The following is a 19,275-nucleotide window of genomic DNA, read 5'->3' as shown; positions in this document are numbered from 1 at the left end:
TATTTCAAGATAGCTAGGACACAGGTCTTGAAATGTTCTCAACAGATGGAAATGATAAATGCTCAATGTGATGCATATCCTAAACACCGTAACTTGATCATTACACATTCTGTGCATGTAACAAAATATTACATGTACCCCATAAATATGTATAAAGGTTATGTATCAGTTTAAAACCAAATTAAAATAAATTTTAGAAAACTTCTTTCAGAAAAAAAAAAAAAAAGTCACCCACCATTGGTTTTTCTCAACTCCTCCACAAGGCAAAGGGCTTCCTCTTTAACATGGTCCTCGATGCTCCTTTTCCCCATCCTAAAATTCCGCAGAGTCATGAGGGAGAAACGCCGGATCTCCTTCCATCTCTTTCCATTGCTGAAAAGGATTCCTAACAGAACAGAAAACAGAAACTAGGAGGGAGATTCCAAACAAGGAGAACAGAGCTGACACTCGGCAGCCACGTGGATGGGTCAAGTTCTGTCTCAGGAGCTCTTCAAGCCTCTGTTTTCCATCCTCCCCATCCCTATAACCACTGCCCAGTACATACACATGTACACATTCACACGATACATGCACATTTACCGAGTCCTTTATTAACTTTTTCAGCCACTGGAAAACTTCCTCTTCCAGAAAACTTCTCTCCATGATCAATCAGGGCCTCCTTCACTGCTTCATATCCATGCAACACCACAATGGGCTTCAGGCCAAAATACACAATGAACACAGGGCCATAGACTTTTGAGAACTGAACATAGAAAAGGAGGTTCAAATAGTAGCAAAACTCAGTATTTGGTCTATATGTCATCTGTGATTCAGACTGATATTAGCATCATAATGTTGATATGATTATTCTGTCAAATACAGCTTCAAATAGTTGTGGATTTTACATAAAGATGATGATTATTGTTTTAGCTGCACATATACAGTGCCTTCAATGTGCCAGGCAGTGGCCCAGGAAATTAGTATGCATGTTATTACACTTAATCATCACATCAACACTTTGAGCTAGATTTGTTTACTCTATTTTACAGATAAGACAGATGAATTTTAAAGAATTTCAAATTCATTGTCAGTGTCCCATAACTGATAAACAGAAGGTCCAAATTTGAAGCCTGCTTAGTCAACCCGTGATGCCTGAACAATTTTTCAGTTCCCATGTCCATATTTTGATGAATAATCAGCCTCTGGGACACTGCTTCAGGATCCCCTGCACAGTTCATCCCATAGGGATCCTGATGCAGGTGTCCTGTCATCTATACTAAAAAATCTACACCTTTTTGAATCACCCAGATGATTCTACTGCCCAGCCCACTTTGAGATCCACTAGTATAATCACCACAGAAAGAGAGTGGACCCAACAGAGATAGTAACAGGACACGTGGCATCTCACAGAGGAACAATGTTTTCCATGCTGTACACTCATAGGTCACAGACAGCAGCTTTGTACAGAGGCCATAAATATTCTGTCACCACCCAGATGGCCCTGACTAATTAATTCTTGCTTTCATTCATTTATGTTTATGATGAACTCACAGATATTTCTTTAACATCAAGTATGATTTGCTTTTTTAAGAAATTTAATGATCATGGTTTATATAAGCAAAATACATAGCATACATAGTGACTGACTTCTCAAATAAAATCTCTAATCACAAAACACTTGCATTACCATTTTCCTTCAGGCCAAAAAAAATATAGCAAATGACTGTGAAGCAAAGAAAAGCAGCAGGCCTTTATCTTTTTTATTCTACCTTACGATTTAAAATGTTTCTCTTCTGGCAAAATGCATTATTTTATTCCACTATTTCTGACAATGACACACAAAAGAAAAAATACTCCACAGGAAGTATTTGCTTTACAATTCCATATTTTAGTTATTGGCCTCTAGTAATATGGGAGGCATGTTGAGGAATGTTCCTTTAATATAACATGTAAGCTTTAATAACTGGTCTCCAGTCATACAGTAGGTTCTATGTGACATTAACAGTTGTATGTGTCAAGCCCACAGTTAGCATCATATTTAATGGTGAAAAGCTAAAAGCTTTTTCTGTAAGATCAGAAATAAGACAAGAATGCTCCCTCTGACTATTTCTATTCAAGAGAGTACTGGAAGTCCTAGTAAGAGCAATTAGACTAAAGAAAGAAAATACTCATATAGGAATATTCACATAGAAAAGAATGCATTCATATAGGAAAGGATGAAGTGAAATTGTCTGTTTCTTAATGGCATAATCTTACATCTAAAAAATCCTAAAGACTTCAGTACAAAAGTGCAAGAACTGATAAATTCAGTAAACTTTCAGGATACAAAATCAACATGCAAAAATCAGTGGCATTTCTATACACTAACAACAAATTACCTGGAAAAGAAATTAAGAGAACAATCCACTTACAGTAGCATAAAAAAATAAAATACTTAGGAAAAAATTTAACCAAGGAAGAGAAACATCTATATACTGAAAACTACAAATCACTGATGAAAGAAATTGAAGATGACACAAATAAATGCAAAAATATCCCATGTTCACGGATTGGAAAAAGTAATAGTGGTAAAATATCCATACTACACAAATCAATGTACAGATTCAATGCAATCCCTCTCAAAAGTTTTATCTCATTCTTCACAGAAACAGAAAAAAAATCTTAAAATTTGTATAGAACCACAAAAGACCCCAAATAGCCAAAGCAATCTTAACCAAAAAGAATAAAGTGGAGGTATCACACTATTGAATTGCAAAATATGTTACAAAACTATAGTAAGCAAAACAGCATACCATTGGCATAAAAACAGACACATTGATTAGAGGAAAAGGATAGAAAGCCCTGAAATAAGCCCACACATCTATAGTCAATTGATTTTTGACAAAGGTGCCAAGAACATACAATGGGGAAAGCACTCTTCAGCAAAGGATGTTGGAAAAACTGGATACTCATATGCAAAAGAATAAAAGTGAACCGTAATCTCACCTTATACAAGAATTAATTCAAAATGAATGAAAGCCATAAGCATAAGACCTGAGAAAAACTCCATGTCATTGGTCTAGGCAAAGATTTATTGGATATGATCATAAAAGCACAGGCAATGAAAGCAAAAGCAGACAAATGAGATTCTGACAACCTAAAAAGCTTCTGCACGGCAAAGGAAACAAGTCATAGAGTCAAGAGACAATCCATGGATTGGGAGAAAATATTTGTAAATCAGACATAAGGGGCTAATATACAAAATATATAGAAACTCAGCTTACTCAATAACAAGAAAATAAATAATTCTACTTAAAATAAGCAACGGGATCAAGTGCAATGTCTCAAGCCTGTAATCCCAGCACTTTGGGAGACCAAGGTGGGTGGATTGCTTGAGTCCAAGAATTGAAGACCAGCCTGGAAAACATAATGAGATCACATCTCTACAAAATTCTAAAAAAATTATACAGACATGGTGGCATCCCCCAACTACTTGGAGGACTAAAGTGGGAGGATGGCTTGAGCCCAGGAGCTCAAGGCTACAGTGAGCCATGATCCCATCACTACACTCCAGCCTAGGCAACACAACAAAACCCTGTCTCTAAAAATATATAAATAAATAAGTTAGTAAAATGGGCAAATGATTTGAGTAGAAATTTTTCAAAAGAAGACACACAAAAACCCAATAGATATATTTTTTAAATACTCAACAAATTTAATCATCAGAGAAATGCAAATTAAAACCACAATGAGATATCACATCACAACTCTTAGATTGGCTATTATTAAGTATATTTCAAAACAGCTAAAAAAGAAAGGATTTTAAATGTTCTCACTACAAAGAAATGACAAATATTTGAGATGATGGATATGCTAATTACCCTGATATGATCAATTCACAATGTATACATGTGTCAAAATGTAATACTGTACCCCATTAATATATACAATTATTATTTATCACTTTAAAATAAACCTTTAAGAATTGTGAGGTTAAATACACCTTGTACTTTATTAGAGGACCACAAAGCATACTTACATTGGTTAAGGATTTGCTCATGTCCTTAACATCTAACTGCAGGATATTTCCAATAATCGGGAGAGGAGTGGGACTAGATGGGAGCCTCGCTCTTCCAGAGATCTGACTCCAGAGTGAACGGGGAAGCAAACAGGAGAGACAGAGCACCAGAGCCACAGTTAGATCCACTGAAGGCTTCTCTTCTTAATAAGACAACGGTAAGCTTTCACTTCAAGGCTTTTATGACACTCCCTGTTAATACACCCGTGATTCTAACTCTGACTGTGACCAGTCAGCAATAAGCACTTTAATCTCTTCTGAATGAACGCTGGCTCACTGAAAAAGCTAAAAATAAGGTGTTCTTTTTTCTTGTTCTCCTTTCCAGTGCCCCACCCTGGAGATCCTGGTTTAACTAGTCTGAAGCAGGGCTCAAGTGTTTGTTTGTTTGTTTGTTTGTTTGTTTGTTTTTAGATGGAGTTCGCTCTTGTTGCCCAGGCTGGAGTGCAATGGTGCAATATCAGCTCACTGCAGCCTCTGCCTCCTGGGTTCAAGAGATTCACCTGCCTCAGTTTCCAGCATAGCTGGGATTACAGGCATGCGCCACCACATATGGCTAATTTTTTTATTTTTAGTAGAGATGGGGTTTCACCATGTTGGTCAGGCTGGTCTCAAACTCCTGACCTCAGGTGATCCATCTGCCTCAGCCTCCCAAAGTGCTGGGATTATAGGCGTGAGCCACCGTGCCCAGCCAGGCCTAGGTTTTTTTAAACACCGTAGGTGGTTTCACTGTGCAGCCAAAATTGAGAACCAATGAAGTAAATTATTTCATCAAAAAATTATTCAAAATTTTGGATTCTTAGATTGATGGCCAGTTGGAAATATGACTTTGAGGGCAATCTGTGTATTACATCCCTTGTACGTACAATAATATTTATCCTATTGAGACGAGGTAGCCAGCTTGCTTTAGGTAAGCAGTAAGGGAAGAGAACCTCCAACCAGAGAACCTCCAACCCTTCCAGGTCATTGCCCAATTCACACAAACCCCAAGTACTTACACTAGATGTTTTGTGCAGATAAGGGAACTCGCACAGGGAGCTTGCCTAAATATGCCCGCACTGGAAAATTCCATTTTTTAACACATGCACAGTAAGGGAAATAAATCAATATGGAGTGGCTTAGACTAAGCCCACATGCACAGTGGAAGGAAGTGCTGGAAACACCAGCAATGCACGCCTTATGCAAAAAAGGATCCCAGCCTCATCAGTTTTTCTATAAAAGGCCTGGTATTCAACTGTGAAGTGGCAATCCGCAACCTGCTTTCAGGGCCTCTCTCTTTGCTGAGAGTTTTCCTTTCACTTAATAAATTCTACTCCATTCACTCTCCTGTGTCTGTGTGCCTAATTCTTCCTGCATGAGACAACAACTCGGACCTAACTGAGCTAAGGGTCAGCAAGACTGCAACACTATAATGCTTTCTCAAGCACTAGAACATTTTCCTTGAAAATGAGATCCTTTTGAAATATTTCAGTGTAGTACTAACATTACAGCTGCCTAAACATAAAACAGCTGACAATCTCACTCATCTTAAATGGCTAAACAGATTATCAATTAACTAGCTAAGTACACAGACACACCTTTTTCCATTAAACCCCCTGGAAAACACTGGACAGCTGAGATGATTATTTCATATTTTTCAAATGGGAAAAGGGAGACTCTAGGAGAACAGATGACCTCTCCAGTGTCCCACAGCTCATAAATGGGAGGCTGGGATTTGAACTGAGATCTTCTGATGCCCACTGTGGTGCTTTATCATTTACACCACAACTGCCTTGAGAACAGTTTTAGCAAAATTAAATAAATCATAAAACCATTCATCACCCTGAATGTACTCCACATTGTTCACAAAAATGGGCTGTACGTTCTCAAGAGAAGAAGTAAAAACTAGGGTTTCTCCCGTCTCCATCACTGCAGAGGTGAAACCTACTCAGTGTGACTGAGGAAAGAGTCAATCTCAGAGAATTTAGTGGGTAAGATCTCAGAAACTGTGGTTTCTCCATCTCCCAGTTGCCTGCAGACACAGCTGTTTCTGTTGCTTTTTTGGTCTGTGTCAGAAATAATGGAATGAAATATTGCATAGCAAGGAAGGGGAACTATAGGCAGAACAACAGGATGTGCTTCAGTGGTGGATGGGAGGTAGCGAAAACATACATTTCTAGATCACTAATGGCAATGCTTGTACAAAGGCATATTCTGTAAACACATCATTATGGTATTCTAAATGATGAGCACTGTTATTTGTTTACTTTATTTCTATTGTATATATTTAAGGTATACAATGTAATTTGGTAGACATATATACAGTAGAATTATTACTACAGTTAAACACATTTACATATACATCAATTCTATAATTACCTTCTTTTTTGTGGTATAAGCACCTAAAATGTATTCTTTAAGCAGATTTTGAGGATAGTGTATTAACTATAGTGCTCTTGCTGTCGATTAGATCTTTAGACTTATTCATCCTATCTAACTGCAAATTTGGGCTCTTTAACGCACTTTATTCCATTTCCTCCCTCTCCCACTTTCGGTAACCACCATTCTACTCTCTGTTTCTATGTATTTGACTTTTTAAAGATTCTTCATATAGATGAAATCATGCAGTCTTTCTTCCTCTGTATCTGGCTTACATCACTTAGCATTTATTTGTCCATGAACACTTAGGTCATTTCCACATCTTGGCTATTGGAAATAATACTGGATTCGTGCAGTTATTTCTAACTGCAATAAGGAAAATTCAAGCTTTGTCAAGATCCCATATCAACAATGCTTTATCAAACATATTTACAGGGATTCTGACAATTTACAGAGAATTTTCACACCCATCATAACCCTTTTGATTCTCTCAATTACCCTTGCCTATGGTAAAATTATTCCCACTTTACAGATAAGGAAGCTGGGCCTTGGAGATTCAGTATTTTGTTCAAGGACGCAGAGACTGAAGATGACAGGGCCGAGGCTGGAACCCTATCTCCTAACTCTTACATCATTCCCTCCAAACAATAACTTCACTCCTCCAGAGACACCAACATTTACTTACCATGTACTCTGAGGCAATATTTCATTACTCAGGATAATCAGTGACTTTCCAATACACATTAACCAACTCAGCAGTTGCAACACAGGTTGATTACAATTAGGGTGTGGTTTTGTAACCTTTAGAATTTGAGTCAGTCGAGGTTTTGGTGAATAATTTATCTGAGACAAAGAGAAACAGTTATTTTACCTCTTGGCTCACGTAGCTCTGAACTCTAAAAGAAGTGCACTACTTTGTTTTAGATAAAATGATCTCAAAGGCTCTCTTTAAAACAATCATTTTATTTCTTGAAAAATGGGTCTCTGTTCCTCCTTTCTGTTGAGACTTCTGCCTGGTCCTTTCAAAGAATGAAAGAAATATAGATAATTAGAGACAGAAGGGGTCTCAGAGATCCACTAGCCTAATCCCTACTGTATTATTAGAAATGAGGAATTGGTGAATAAGTGAGGTGAAGTGTTGCCAGTGCATCAGTACATAATCTTCATTTTTAGAATCCAGGTTTTAATTCCCAGTTCAGTGCTTCTCACATTGCAGAGATTTCCTATCATTGCCCAAATGGATGGTCAGGAGGGCATCTGGCTGAACCCTCCACTGTGACAGAGTAATGCAAACCTCAGCTTGAGTGGAATTGTGAACGCAAACAACTTCTTTCTAAAGAAACCTTTTCAATGGAGTGTAATATTCAAATAGAATGTTAAAAACATCCTAAATGTATATGACTCAATGAACTATCATGAACTGAATTTATCTGTGTAATCAACACACAGGTCAAGAAAAATAATTCTGCCAGGACCCCAGAAGCCCGTTTATGTCTCCTCCTACCTTCCTCTCTCACCAGATAACTCCAGTGTTATGCCATAGGTTAGTGTTGCCTGTTTGTGAACTTAATATTAGTGGAATCATATTATGTAGTTTTTAGTATCTAGTATTTTCTTTTCTTTTTTTTTTTTTTTTTTTGGAAACAGAATCTCATTCTTGTTGCCCAGGCTGGAGTGCAATGGTGCAATCTCAGCTCACTGCAACCTCCACCTCTCGGGTTCAAGCGATTCTCCTACCTCAGCCTCCCAAGTAGCTGGGATTACAAGCATGCGCCACCATGTCCGGCTAATTTTATATTTTTAGTAGAGATGGGGTTTCTCCACGTTGGTCAGGCTGGTCTCGAACTCCCGACATCAGGTGATCCACCCTCCTCGACCTCCCAAAGTGCTTGGGATTACAGACATGAGCCACTGTGCCCGGCCAAGTATCTAGTATTTTCACTTTATTTTGCTTGTGAGATTCATTCATGTTATCACAAATAGCAGTAAGTAAGTTAGGCTTACTTTAGAGTGTTTCATTTTATAACAATTCCAAAATTTATCTTTTCATTATGTTGTTATGGACTTTTGAGTTGATTCTAGTTTGTGGTTATTGTGAATAGTGCTGTTATTACTCTAATACATTGTTATCCCAATATAAGGATTTCTGTTGATTACATACATACAAGTATGAGCATACTTGCTGGATGTGCATGTGTTCAGTTTTATTAATGACTGCCAAAGAATTATCCAAATGGTTTAATAAATTTACAATTGTACTGAGAGTGCCAGGTGCTTCTCTTTCTTGCCAACACTTAGTGTAATGTCCTTTCTCATTTTAACCATTTTGATGTGTGTGTAATAATATCTTACTGTAGTTTTAATTTGCATTTCTGTGAAGCTTCATGATGCCGAGTGCTTTGGCAATATCAAATCTTTTGTGAAGAGCTTGCATAGTTTAGATATGAGTCCATTTTTGGCTTTATTTGTATCATTTATCTATGTATATGTATATCTCTATATATGCATATCTATACACACACATATATACACAAATGCATATATAATATATTTATATAATTTTAATAACTATAAATGTAACAAAAAGTTGGAAGTACAGAATATTTTCTCTATTTTGAACATTTGAGAGCAATTTCTGACCTAAAGTTCCAAACCTGAAATATTTTTTTATATAGCTCTTATAAGCAAGGCAATTCAACCATATAACCAAAATAAAACCTTCAAATTCAGGAAATTAATACTGATGTATTAGGGCCCTCTAATCCTCATTTCCATCAGTGTTTCCTCAATAAGTTCCAATGATATTCATTATATTCATTTCAGAATCCAGGTTAGAATCCTGAATCACATTTTGCAACTAGTTGTCATGTCTCCTTAGTCAACCACAGCCTCACACAGTTCCTCAGTCTTTCCTTAACCTCCTTGACCTTGTCACTTTTGAAAAGCATAGGTTGGCAGTTTTTAAAATTTCTCTCAATTTGGGATTATCTGATGTTTTTTCATAATCAGATTCTGGTTATGCAGCTTTGGCAGGACTATCACAGAATATGCTTTGACTTCTTATTGCATCATATCTGGTGACAAATAATTTCAATCTGTCCATTATGGGTGATGTTTACTTTGATTTTTGATTACAGTGTCTGGTTGTGTCCTCCACCATAATGTCATTCTTCCTGCATTTGTAATTAAGAAACACTTTGTGGGTAGATTCATTGATTCTATATCTACTTGTGGGTCGATTCTTTGCTACTGGATAACTATACTATATAACTATATATTTCCCATCAAGTTTTTAATGTATTCATGTATTTATTTATATCATTATGGATCAAGCTTTGTAATGATACTGTAGAAACTGCAGACTGTTTGACCACCACAGAGTCTCAGGTTTCCTATCTGTACATGGATCCAACATTAGGAACTGCCTGTAGTAGGCAGTTATTGCATTGCTATAAAGAAATAGCTGAAGTCACGTGAGGTGCCTCACATTTGTAATCTCAGCACTTTGGGAGGCCAAGGCAGGTGGATCCCTTGAGTACAAGAGTTCAAGACAAGCCTGGGCAACATGGCGAGATCCCATGTATACTAAAATACAAAAAATTAGCCAGGCCTGTAATTCCAGCTCCTTGGGAGTCTGAGGCATGAGAATCACTGGGATTCTGGCAGCAACAGTTGCAGTGAGCCAAGATCGCACCACTACACTCCAGCTTGAGTGACAAAGTAAGACTTTGTTTAAAAAAAAAAAAGAAAAGAAAAGAAAAAGAAAGAAAGAAAGAAAGAGAGAGAGAGAGAAAGAAAGGAAGACCTGAGACTGGGTAATTTGTAAAGAAAAGAGGTTTGCTTCACTCACAGTTCTGCAGGCTGTCCAGGAAGCATGGCAGCAGCATCTGCTTGGCTTCTGGGGAGGCCTCAGGAAGCTTTTAATCACGGCAGAGGGCAAAAGGAGGAGCTGGCATCTCACAGGGTGAGAATGAGAACAGAAGGAGGGTGGGGGTCTGGCAGAGGGATAACATTAGGAGAAATACCTAATGTAGATGATGGGTTGATGGGTGCAGCAAACCACCAGGGCATGTGTATACCTGTGTAACACAACTGCACGTTCTGCACATGTAACTTAGAACATAATGTATAATTTTTAAAAAATCAAAATACAACAAATGTTAGCGTGGATGTGGAGAAAAGGGAATACTTACACATTGTTGGTGGGAATATAAATTATTTCAACCTCAGTGGAAAATAGTATAGATATTTCTCAAAGAACTAAAAATAGAACGACTATTCAATCCAGCAATCTCTATACTGGGTATATACCCAGAAGAAAATAAATACTTATATAAAAACACACCTTCATTCATGTTCTTGCAACACTATTCATAATAGCAAAGTCAGGGACCCACTCTAAATGTCCATCAATGGTTGTTCAGATAAAGAAAATGTGGTGTATTTACACCATAGAGTACCACATAGTCATAAAAAACAGAAGAATGAAATTATGTTTTTTACAGCAACATGGAAGGAGTTGGAGGCCGTTATTTTATGTGAACTAACTCAGAAACAGAAAATCAAATACCACATGGTCTCACGTTTAAGTGGGAGCTAAACAATTGGTATATGTGGACATAAAGATGGAAATCATAGACACTGGGAACTCCAAAAGTGTGGAGGATGGATTGGGGGGTAAGGGTTGGTGAATTACCTATTGGATGTAATGTTCCTCATTTGGGTAATGAGTATATTAGAAGCCCGGTCCCCACCAGTACACAACATACTCATGTAAGAAATATGAGCATGTATACTCTGACTGTATAATACAACAAAATTTTTAAAAACTAACCTCTGGGATGATACTGGATACCTTATGAGAGGGTGTGGCAGTAGAAAGAATGAGAATGTCTTAGAAACAAAATTCTCTTTTATGCCTTGTTTGTAGGTTATATAAATATATTCACTTTATGTTAACACATTGAGCTGTACTTTTAGAATATGTGCATCTTTTTCTATGTATATTTCCATGAAAAAGCTTATATAAAAACAAAATGTTCTGCAGAAGTAATATTCGAAGCAGTAATGACAGAATTTCCCAAAATTAAGAACGGACAGCAAACCACAGATTCAAGGACCTCAAAGAACACCAAGTAGGTTAAGTACCCAAAAGTCTACACCTAGGCACATCATATTTAAATGAAGAAAATAAGGACTAAGCGAAAATCTTGAAAGAAGCCAAGGGAAGAAAACATCCTAGCTATCTAGGAATGAGAATAAAAATTACATCCAACATCTCTTAAAAGTTCATGCAAATAAGAAGAGAGTGAAGCAAAATATTTAAAGCGTTGAAAAACATTGTTACTCATTTTGCTTTCTGTATCCAGAAAACATCCTTTTTAACTGAAAGACAAATGAGGACTGTCACTCACAGAACGTTGAGAAAATTTGTCTTTAGTTCCTGCCTTGCAAGAAATGTTAAAAGAATTTCCTCAGAAAGAAGAAAATGATACAAGTCAAATACATAAGGAAAAAAACAATGTTAGAGAAGGAGTAATTGATGGCAACATAAAACTTTTATTTTTCTTATTTAATTATTCTGACAGATAGTAGTTTGTTCAAAATAATAATGATAACAATATATTTGGTAATTATAGCTTATAGATAGGTGAAATGAATGGCAGTGATGATATAAGGAACTGGAGGGAGAAATTAGGGATACTTTGTTACAGGTAGATGCAGTACTCATGGAGCAGTGTAGTCTTATTAGAAAGTGAACTTGAATTAATTACAAATACAAATTGCAAACTATATGGAAATTCCTAAAGTAAATATTGAAATATAATTTGTTAAGAAGAGGAAATTAAATTATATAAAATGCTCATTTAAAACCACAGGAGGCATAACAAGAATTGATGACAGAAACAGAAAAAAGAACAAGGGCAATGAGTAGAAAACAGCAACAAATACGCAGTAGATATAATTCCACTATATCAAAATCACTTTAAACATAACTAAATACACCAACTAAAAGACACAAACTATCAGAGTGGATAAAAAACAAGGTCCAACTATATGTCTGATACCAAAACCTTGTTCTGTGAGGATAAATTTAACAAAACTCTAGCCAGTTTCACCAAGAGAAAAAAGAGAGAAGACACATTTTAATAATGTCAGAATTAAAACAGGAGACATCACTACTGATACCTTAGACATTAAAAGGATAATAAAGATATATTACAGTCAACTCGCTGCCCACAAACATGGTAATTTAGAAGAAATAGATTAATATCTTAAAGACACAATCTTCCAAAACTCAGGAAAGAGGAAATAGTAATCTGATTAAGTCTTTATTTACTAACTTAATTGAATCAATAATTAATAACTTACAAAAAAGAAAGTAAAAGGCTTAATTATGTTCACTCTTGAATTCCTCCAAACATTAAAGGAAAAATTTATACCAATTCTCTTTAATCTCTTCCAGAAAATAGTAGCAGAAAAAAATATTTCTAACTCATTCTATGACAGCAGCATTAACCTAACAGCAAAACTAGGCAAGGATATTAATAAAACGGAACACTACTGACAAATATAACTAATGAAAATAGATGCCAAAAATTTCAATGAAATACTAACAAAATGGCATTCTGCAATACATAAAAATAATTATATTTCTAATCAAATAGGATTTATTCCAGGTACGCAAGGCTGGTTCAACATTCTAAAATCAACTAATGTGCTCCATCACATGATCTTGCTAAAGAAGATAAATGAACTTGATCAAATTAACAATTGCAGAAAAAGTCTGTGACAAAATCCAACACAAATACATCATAAATTCTCTCTGGCAAAGTAAACATAGAAGAGAAACCTTCTCAATTTGGTAAAGAACATCTACAAAAATCTTATAACTAACATTATTATTAATGGTAAGGGATGAAAGTTTCTGGCCATGAACAAGAACAAGATAAGATGTTTCCTCTCAGTACTCCTATTCAACATCATACTAGAAATCCTAACTAATGCAATAAGAAAAAGAAACAAGATACACCAATAGGGAAGGAAGAACTAAAACTGTCATTGTTTGCAGATCACATGATTATCTATGTAGAAAATCTCCCCAAATTAAAAAATCTCTAAAAAAATCAAAAGGAAATAAGAAAAACAAAAAACTAGACTAACAGGTAATTATAGTAAGGTTGCAGGATGCAAGGTTACTATGTAGCAATCAATTATTTTCTTATATACCAGCAATGAACAATTGTAATTTGAAACTAAAAACAAAGTATCATTTATATCAGCTGCAAAATATATGACATAACTAGGTATAAGTCTGTCACAATATGAAGAAGATTACAGAGGAAAGCAACAAAACTCTGATGAAAGAAACCAAAAAATCTGAATAAATGGAGAGATATTCTAGGTTCATGAAGTCTCATTATTTTTGTCAGTTGTTGTCTAATCTATAGACACAATGCCATTACAATCAATATCATGCAACTTCTTTTCTAGATATTCACAACCTGATTACAAAGTTTATGTGGTGAGAACACAAATCCAGAATAGCCACTATTGAAGAACAAAGTCAGAAGATTGACCCTACTTGACCCAACTTAAAAACATTTTTTAATTATGCAGAGTATGTTTTATTATTGTTATTATTTTATTTGTATACATTTATGGAATTTATGTGCAGGTTTTTTTACATACGTAGATTGTGTAGTGGCAAAGTCAGGACTATAGGGTATTAATCATTCAAATAATGTACATTGTACCCATTAATTGATAACTCATTATCCTTCCGCCTGTCACTTTTTATCATTCTGAGTCTCCATTATCTGTCATTCTGCTCTCTAAAGTGCATGTGAACACATTTTTAAGCTCCCACATATGGGTGAAAATGCAATATTTGTCTTTCTGTGCCTGGCTTATTCCACTTATGATAATGACTTCCAGTTATATTAAGATCACTGCAAATGACATGATTTCAGGGGTTTTTTTTAAGGCTGAATAGTATTTCATGTTGCATATATACCATTTTTGAAATCTGTTCATGTTGAACACCTGAGTTGATTCCACGTATTTGATGTTGTAAATGGTGCTGTTGAAAACATACAAGTGCAGATGTCTTATTGAAATATTGATTTTTTTCTATTTGTTTAGATACCCAGTAGTGGTATTGCTGGATTGAATTGTAGTCCTATTTTTAATCCTTTGAGAAATTTCTGTACTATTTTGCTTAGAGGCTGTATATTAATTGACATTCCATCCAACAGTGTATAAGAGTTTCCTTTGTTGTGCATACTCTCCAACACCTGTTATTATTTTCCTTTTAGTAATAGCCATTCTTAGTGGGGTAAGACAATACCTCATTGTGGTTTTGATTTGCATTTGCCTGATGATTAGTAATATTAAGCATTTTTTCCTTTTGTTCACTGATCATTGTTCTGGATATTGGACCTCTGTCAGATGAATTTTTCTTTCACTTAACATGTTGCCTGTTTATTCTGTTTATCTTTTTTTTTTTTTCTGTGTAGAAGCTTTTTAGTTTACTTAATTCTTACTTGTCTTTGTTTTTGTTGTCTGTACTTTCAATGTCTTCATCACAAATTCTTTGCACATACCGATATCTAGAAGGCTTTTTCTAGGATTTTTTTCTAGTATTTTTGTATGTTGCACCTTAGCTTTAAATCTGTAATCCATCTTGAGTTTATTTTAGTATATGGGGAGAGATAGGGGTCCAGCTTCACTTAACTGCATATGGAGTCCAATTTTCTCAGCAATAATTATTGAAGATGGTGTCCTCTCTCCAAATGTATGTTTGTGTTGGCTTTGTCAAAGTTTACCTGGCTGGACCTAAGTGGCTTTATTTCTAGGTTCTTCATTCTTTTCCATCAATCTATGCATCTACTTTTATACCAGTACCATGCTGTTTTTCTTACTATGGCATTGTACTGTATAATTTGAAGTCAGGTAATATAATGCCTCCAGGTTTGTTATTTTGCTCAGGATTTCATTTTGCTGTTTAGGACCTTTTGTTGTTCCATATGAATTTTAGTATTATTTTTACTAATTCTGTGAAAAAAAATATGTACTTTGATAAGAATTGCATTGAATCTCTAGATTTCTTTGAGCAGTATGGTTATTTTAACAGTCTTGATTCTTCCTATTCATGAGCATAAGATGTTTTTTCATTTGTTTGGGTCATCTACAAGTTTTTTGTCAGTGTTTTGCTGTATTCCTGTAGAGATATTTTACTCACTTTGTTAAATACTTTTCTAGATATTTTATTTTTGTATATATTGCAAATTAGATAGACTTCTTGATTTCTTTTTCAATTAGATCACTGTTTGTGTATAGAATGCTACTGATTTTTGTAGTTCGATATTGTATCCTATAACTTTATTAAAGTCATTTATCAAACCTAAGAGGTTTTTGGTGGAGTCTTTAAGTTATTTTAGACATAAGATCATATATTTAGCAAACAGGGATAATTTGACTTCTTCATTTCCAATTTGGATGTCTTCCATTTCTCTTCTCACTCTGCTTAGGACTTTCAGTACTATGTGGAGTAGGAGAGGCAAAAGTGGGCATCTTTGTCTTGCTTCATGTCTTAGTGGAAAGGCTTTCAGCTTTTCCTCACTCAATAAGATGTTAGCTGCTTGTTTGTCATATATGGTTTTTATTATGTTGAGGTATGTTCCTTCTGTGCTTAGGTGGTCGAGTGTTTTGTTGTGAAGAGATGTTGAATTTTATTAAGACCTTCTCGACATCTTTTGAGATGATTATATTATTGTTTTCCTTTATTATGTTGATTTGATAGATCATGTATATTGATTTGTGTATGTTGAACCATCTTTGAATTTCTACCATAAAACCAAATTGATCAGGATGTATTACCATTTTGATGTGCTGTTGGATTCATTTGCTAGTATTTTGCTGAAATTTTTGCATCTACATTGATCAACGATATTGATCTCTACTTTTTGTTGTTGTTGTTATGTCTATTTCTGGGTTTAGTATCAGGGTGATGCAAACCTTCTAAAATTAGTTAGGAATAATTTCCTCCTCCATTTTTTTATAATAGTTGCAGAAGGATTGGCATTGTTTCTTCTTTGTACATTGGTTGGATTCAGCTGTAAATCCATTTGGTCCTGGAGTTTCTGTTGTTGTTGAGAAGTTATTTTAATACTGACTCAACCTCACAGCTCATTATTGGTCTGTTCAGAATTTCTGTTTCTTTCACTTTAATTCTTTGGAAGTTGTATAGTTTCAAGGATGTATTCCTTTCATCTAGGTTTTCTAGTTTGTGAGCATATAATTTTTAATAACAGTCTCTGAGGCCTTTTGTATTTTGTGGTATACTTTATAATGTCTCCCTTTGCATTTCTGATTTTGTTTATTTGGGTCTTCTCTTCTCTTTCCTTGGTTATTAAAGCTACCGGTTTATCATTTTTGTTTAACTTTTAAGAATATCAGCATTTTATTACATCGATACCTGTGTTTTTAGAAGGATGATTTTTATTATTTTTGTATACTGAAAACTCAACCATGTACATTTAACCCAGTTTAGTGGCAAGTTCTTTAGACTTTTCCTTTTCCAGATTGGCAATGTGAGCCACAGATTTTGTACTAAGGATGTTATCTTCCCAGTGATGCTAGATCTCCTCATATCTGTCCTTGTAATTGGTTCTGATAGCTTCCACCAGCTTGAGATCTTTTTTCTTCTGCCTTAACCTGTGTCGGAAACATTGGTGCAAGTCTTTCTGTAGACTACCTACCCCAGTCTTGCCTTCCCCCTGATAATGCAGAAGGGATCTTTATCTTATAACACAGGACAAGCAGGAAAACAACCAGCCTGATGGAATCCATGTCGTGTGCAATCATCATCAGCTGAGGTTTATTCTCTATGAAGGTGGTGACAGTATTAACCACTGCTTGAAGACAAGTTGGCTCCTAATGGGAACATCCCCTTTGCCAGCAGCTTTCTTCTCAGTCCAGGCTAACCATCTCTGTTTCTTCTTTTGTTTTGTCTCTTTTCTGTACTTGTGAGCCAACTTAAGCAGTTAATTAAATGCTTACTGGTCCAAGGCCTGGTGAACCGGTTTTTTCCCAGAGGCACTCTCAGTCACTTATGCAGGATAGCTCTTTGTCACTGCAACCTGATATAGCGGGGTCATTTCCCAAAGTGGGTGGGGGTTTCTTGGGCTGAAAGTCCTCTCCAATGCCAAAATTCTTAGGACTTTTCTCAAACAGGGGATTCAACACCTTCTTGGCCTCCTGCTGTTTCATGACAGCAAGGGCTGGGGCTACATTATTTTCCTTGGATCTCTATCCAGAAAAAAAATCCTTGTATTTTTTAAAATATTTCATTCAGTTTCATGGTCATCTTGATCATCTTTTCTTCTGCTAATTTAGAATTTTGTGTGTTCTTGACTTTCTAGTTTCTTTAGAACAGAAATTTTTTGTTTTTCATCTTAATGTTTTTGTGCCCCAAAGGTCATTCAGGAACATGCTTTTAAGTTTGGACTTATTTGTATATTTTCCAATGATTCTCTTTCTATTAATTTCTAGCTTTATTCCACTCCCCACTTATGTCCCTGTTCTGCAACCAACAGCTCAAGTTTCCCTAATGCCTAGGAGTAGTAGTGTTGGTTCCCAGGATAGCACAGTCTGTTAAAAGTTAGGACCAAAAATGGCATCTTGCTGTAGTTGCTTATGTTTTCAAAAGGTCATGGTACCAACAATGAGTTCTTTCCCTGAAGCACTTCCATTACACAGTCTCTTGGCCTGTCCCTAAGTTACACTGAGAACTCAGGCATGTCAGTGCTCTTCCATAGCCTGGATTAAACAGTTCCCAGTGGGAAAGTGAACTGCAAAGACTCATTCACCCCTATTGGGGTCACATATGGCCAAGCAGCCTTCTTGTTTTCCTTCTCCTTCCTAGTTTGTTTAACTTTCATGACACTTTTCTGTTGAACTTCTATGTTCCCTTTTGGATAATGTATTCAAAGTGTGACTGTCTTTACATTATTTTGGTTGTTCCTACTGGATGAGGCAGATATACATTGCTGCTAATCAGCCATCGTTTCAGGGCTTCCAGGATATCTGGTGCACTCCTTAGGATCTCCCAGTAGCTGCAGTTTACAAGGTCACAGAGTCACTTGGCCCTTTCAGAGTAGGGAATACCAATCAGTGAAGGAACATCAGTTTGGCAGGCATACAAGAAAAAGAAAGACTTTAAGACATATTATAAAGCTACCGTATAAAACTGACAAGTGAATTCAGTGAAGATGCAGGAGACAAACCCAATATAAAAAAAATCAGGAGCATTTCTATATGTCAGCAGCAAACAACTTGAAAAAGAAACCAACAAAGTAACCTTACTTACAATAGCTACAAATAAAATAAAATATCTAGGCATAAACTGAATCAAATAATTAAAAGAATTCTGCAATAAAAACTAAAAATCTCATAGTCTGTGGCATGATAGGGCAATTACAGTTAACAATTTATTGTATATTTTAAAATAACTAAAAGAGTAAAATTAGAATGTTCCTGACACAAAGATATGATAAAAACCTGAGGTGATGAGTACCCACAATTACCTTGATTGGATCATTACACACTGTATGCCTGTATCAACACATCACATGTGCCCCATAAACATTTATATCTAATATGTATCCATAATAATTAACAATAAAACCTTAAAATACTCTGAAACATTGATGAAAAACCCTGAAGAGGACACAAAAAATTGAAAGATATTCCATGTTCATGGATTGGAAAAATCAATATGTTAAAATGACCTTACTATCCAAAGTGATTTACAGATACATTGCAATTTATATCAAAATACTAATAAAATTCTTCACAGAAATAGAAAAAAAATCCAAAAA

At 35.5% G+C, this 19,275-nt stretch overlaps 1 protein-coding gene across 1 annotated transcript; it reads right to left on the bottom strand.

Annotated features, from left to right (window-relative positions):
• Positions 1-227: 227 nt before the first annotated feature.
• Positions 228-17,245, bottom strand: LOC103881242 (cytochrome P450 2C18-like). The gene is made up of 4 exons (XM_031651919.1): positions 17,155-17,245; positions 3,998-4,179; positions 580-742; positions 228-385 (listed from the first exon to the last, which is right to left on the bottom strand). Exons 1-4 carry the CDS (start codon positions 17,243-17,245, stop codon positions 228-230), a joined length of 594 nt encoding a protein of 197 aa, XP_031507779.1.
• Between the last annotated feature and the right edge of the window lie 2,030 nt (positions 17,246-19,275).

Source organism: Papio anubis, chromosome 11 (assembly GCF_008728515.1).
Source record: "Papio anubis isolate 15944 chromosome 11, Panubis1.0, whole genome shotgun sequence".
Taxonomy (NCBI): Eukaryota; Metazoa; Chordata; class Mammalia; order Primates; family Cercopithecidae; genus Papio; species Papio anubis.
Note: the sequence above shows the minus strand (reverse complement) of the source record. Positions and strands in the feature narration are given on the sequence as shown.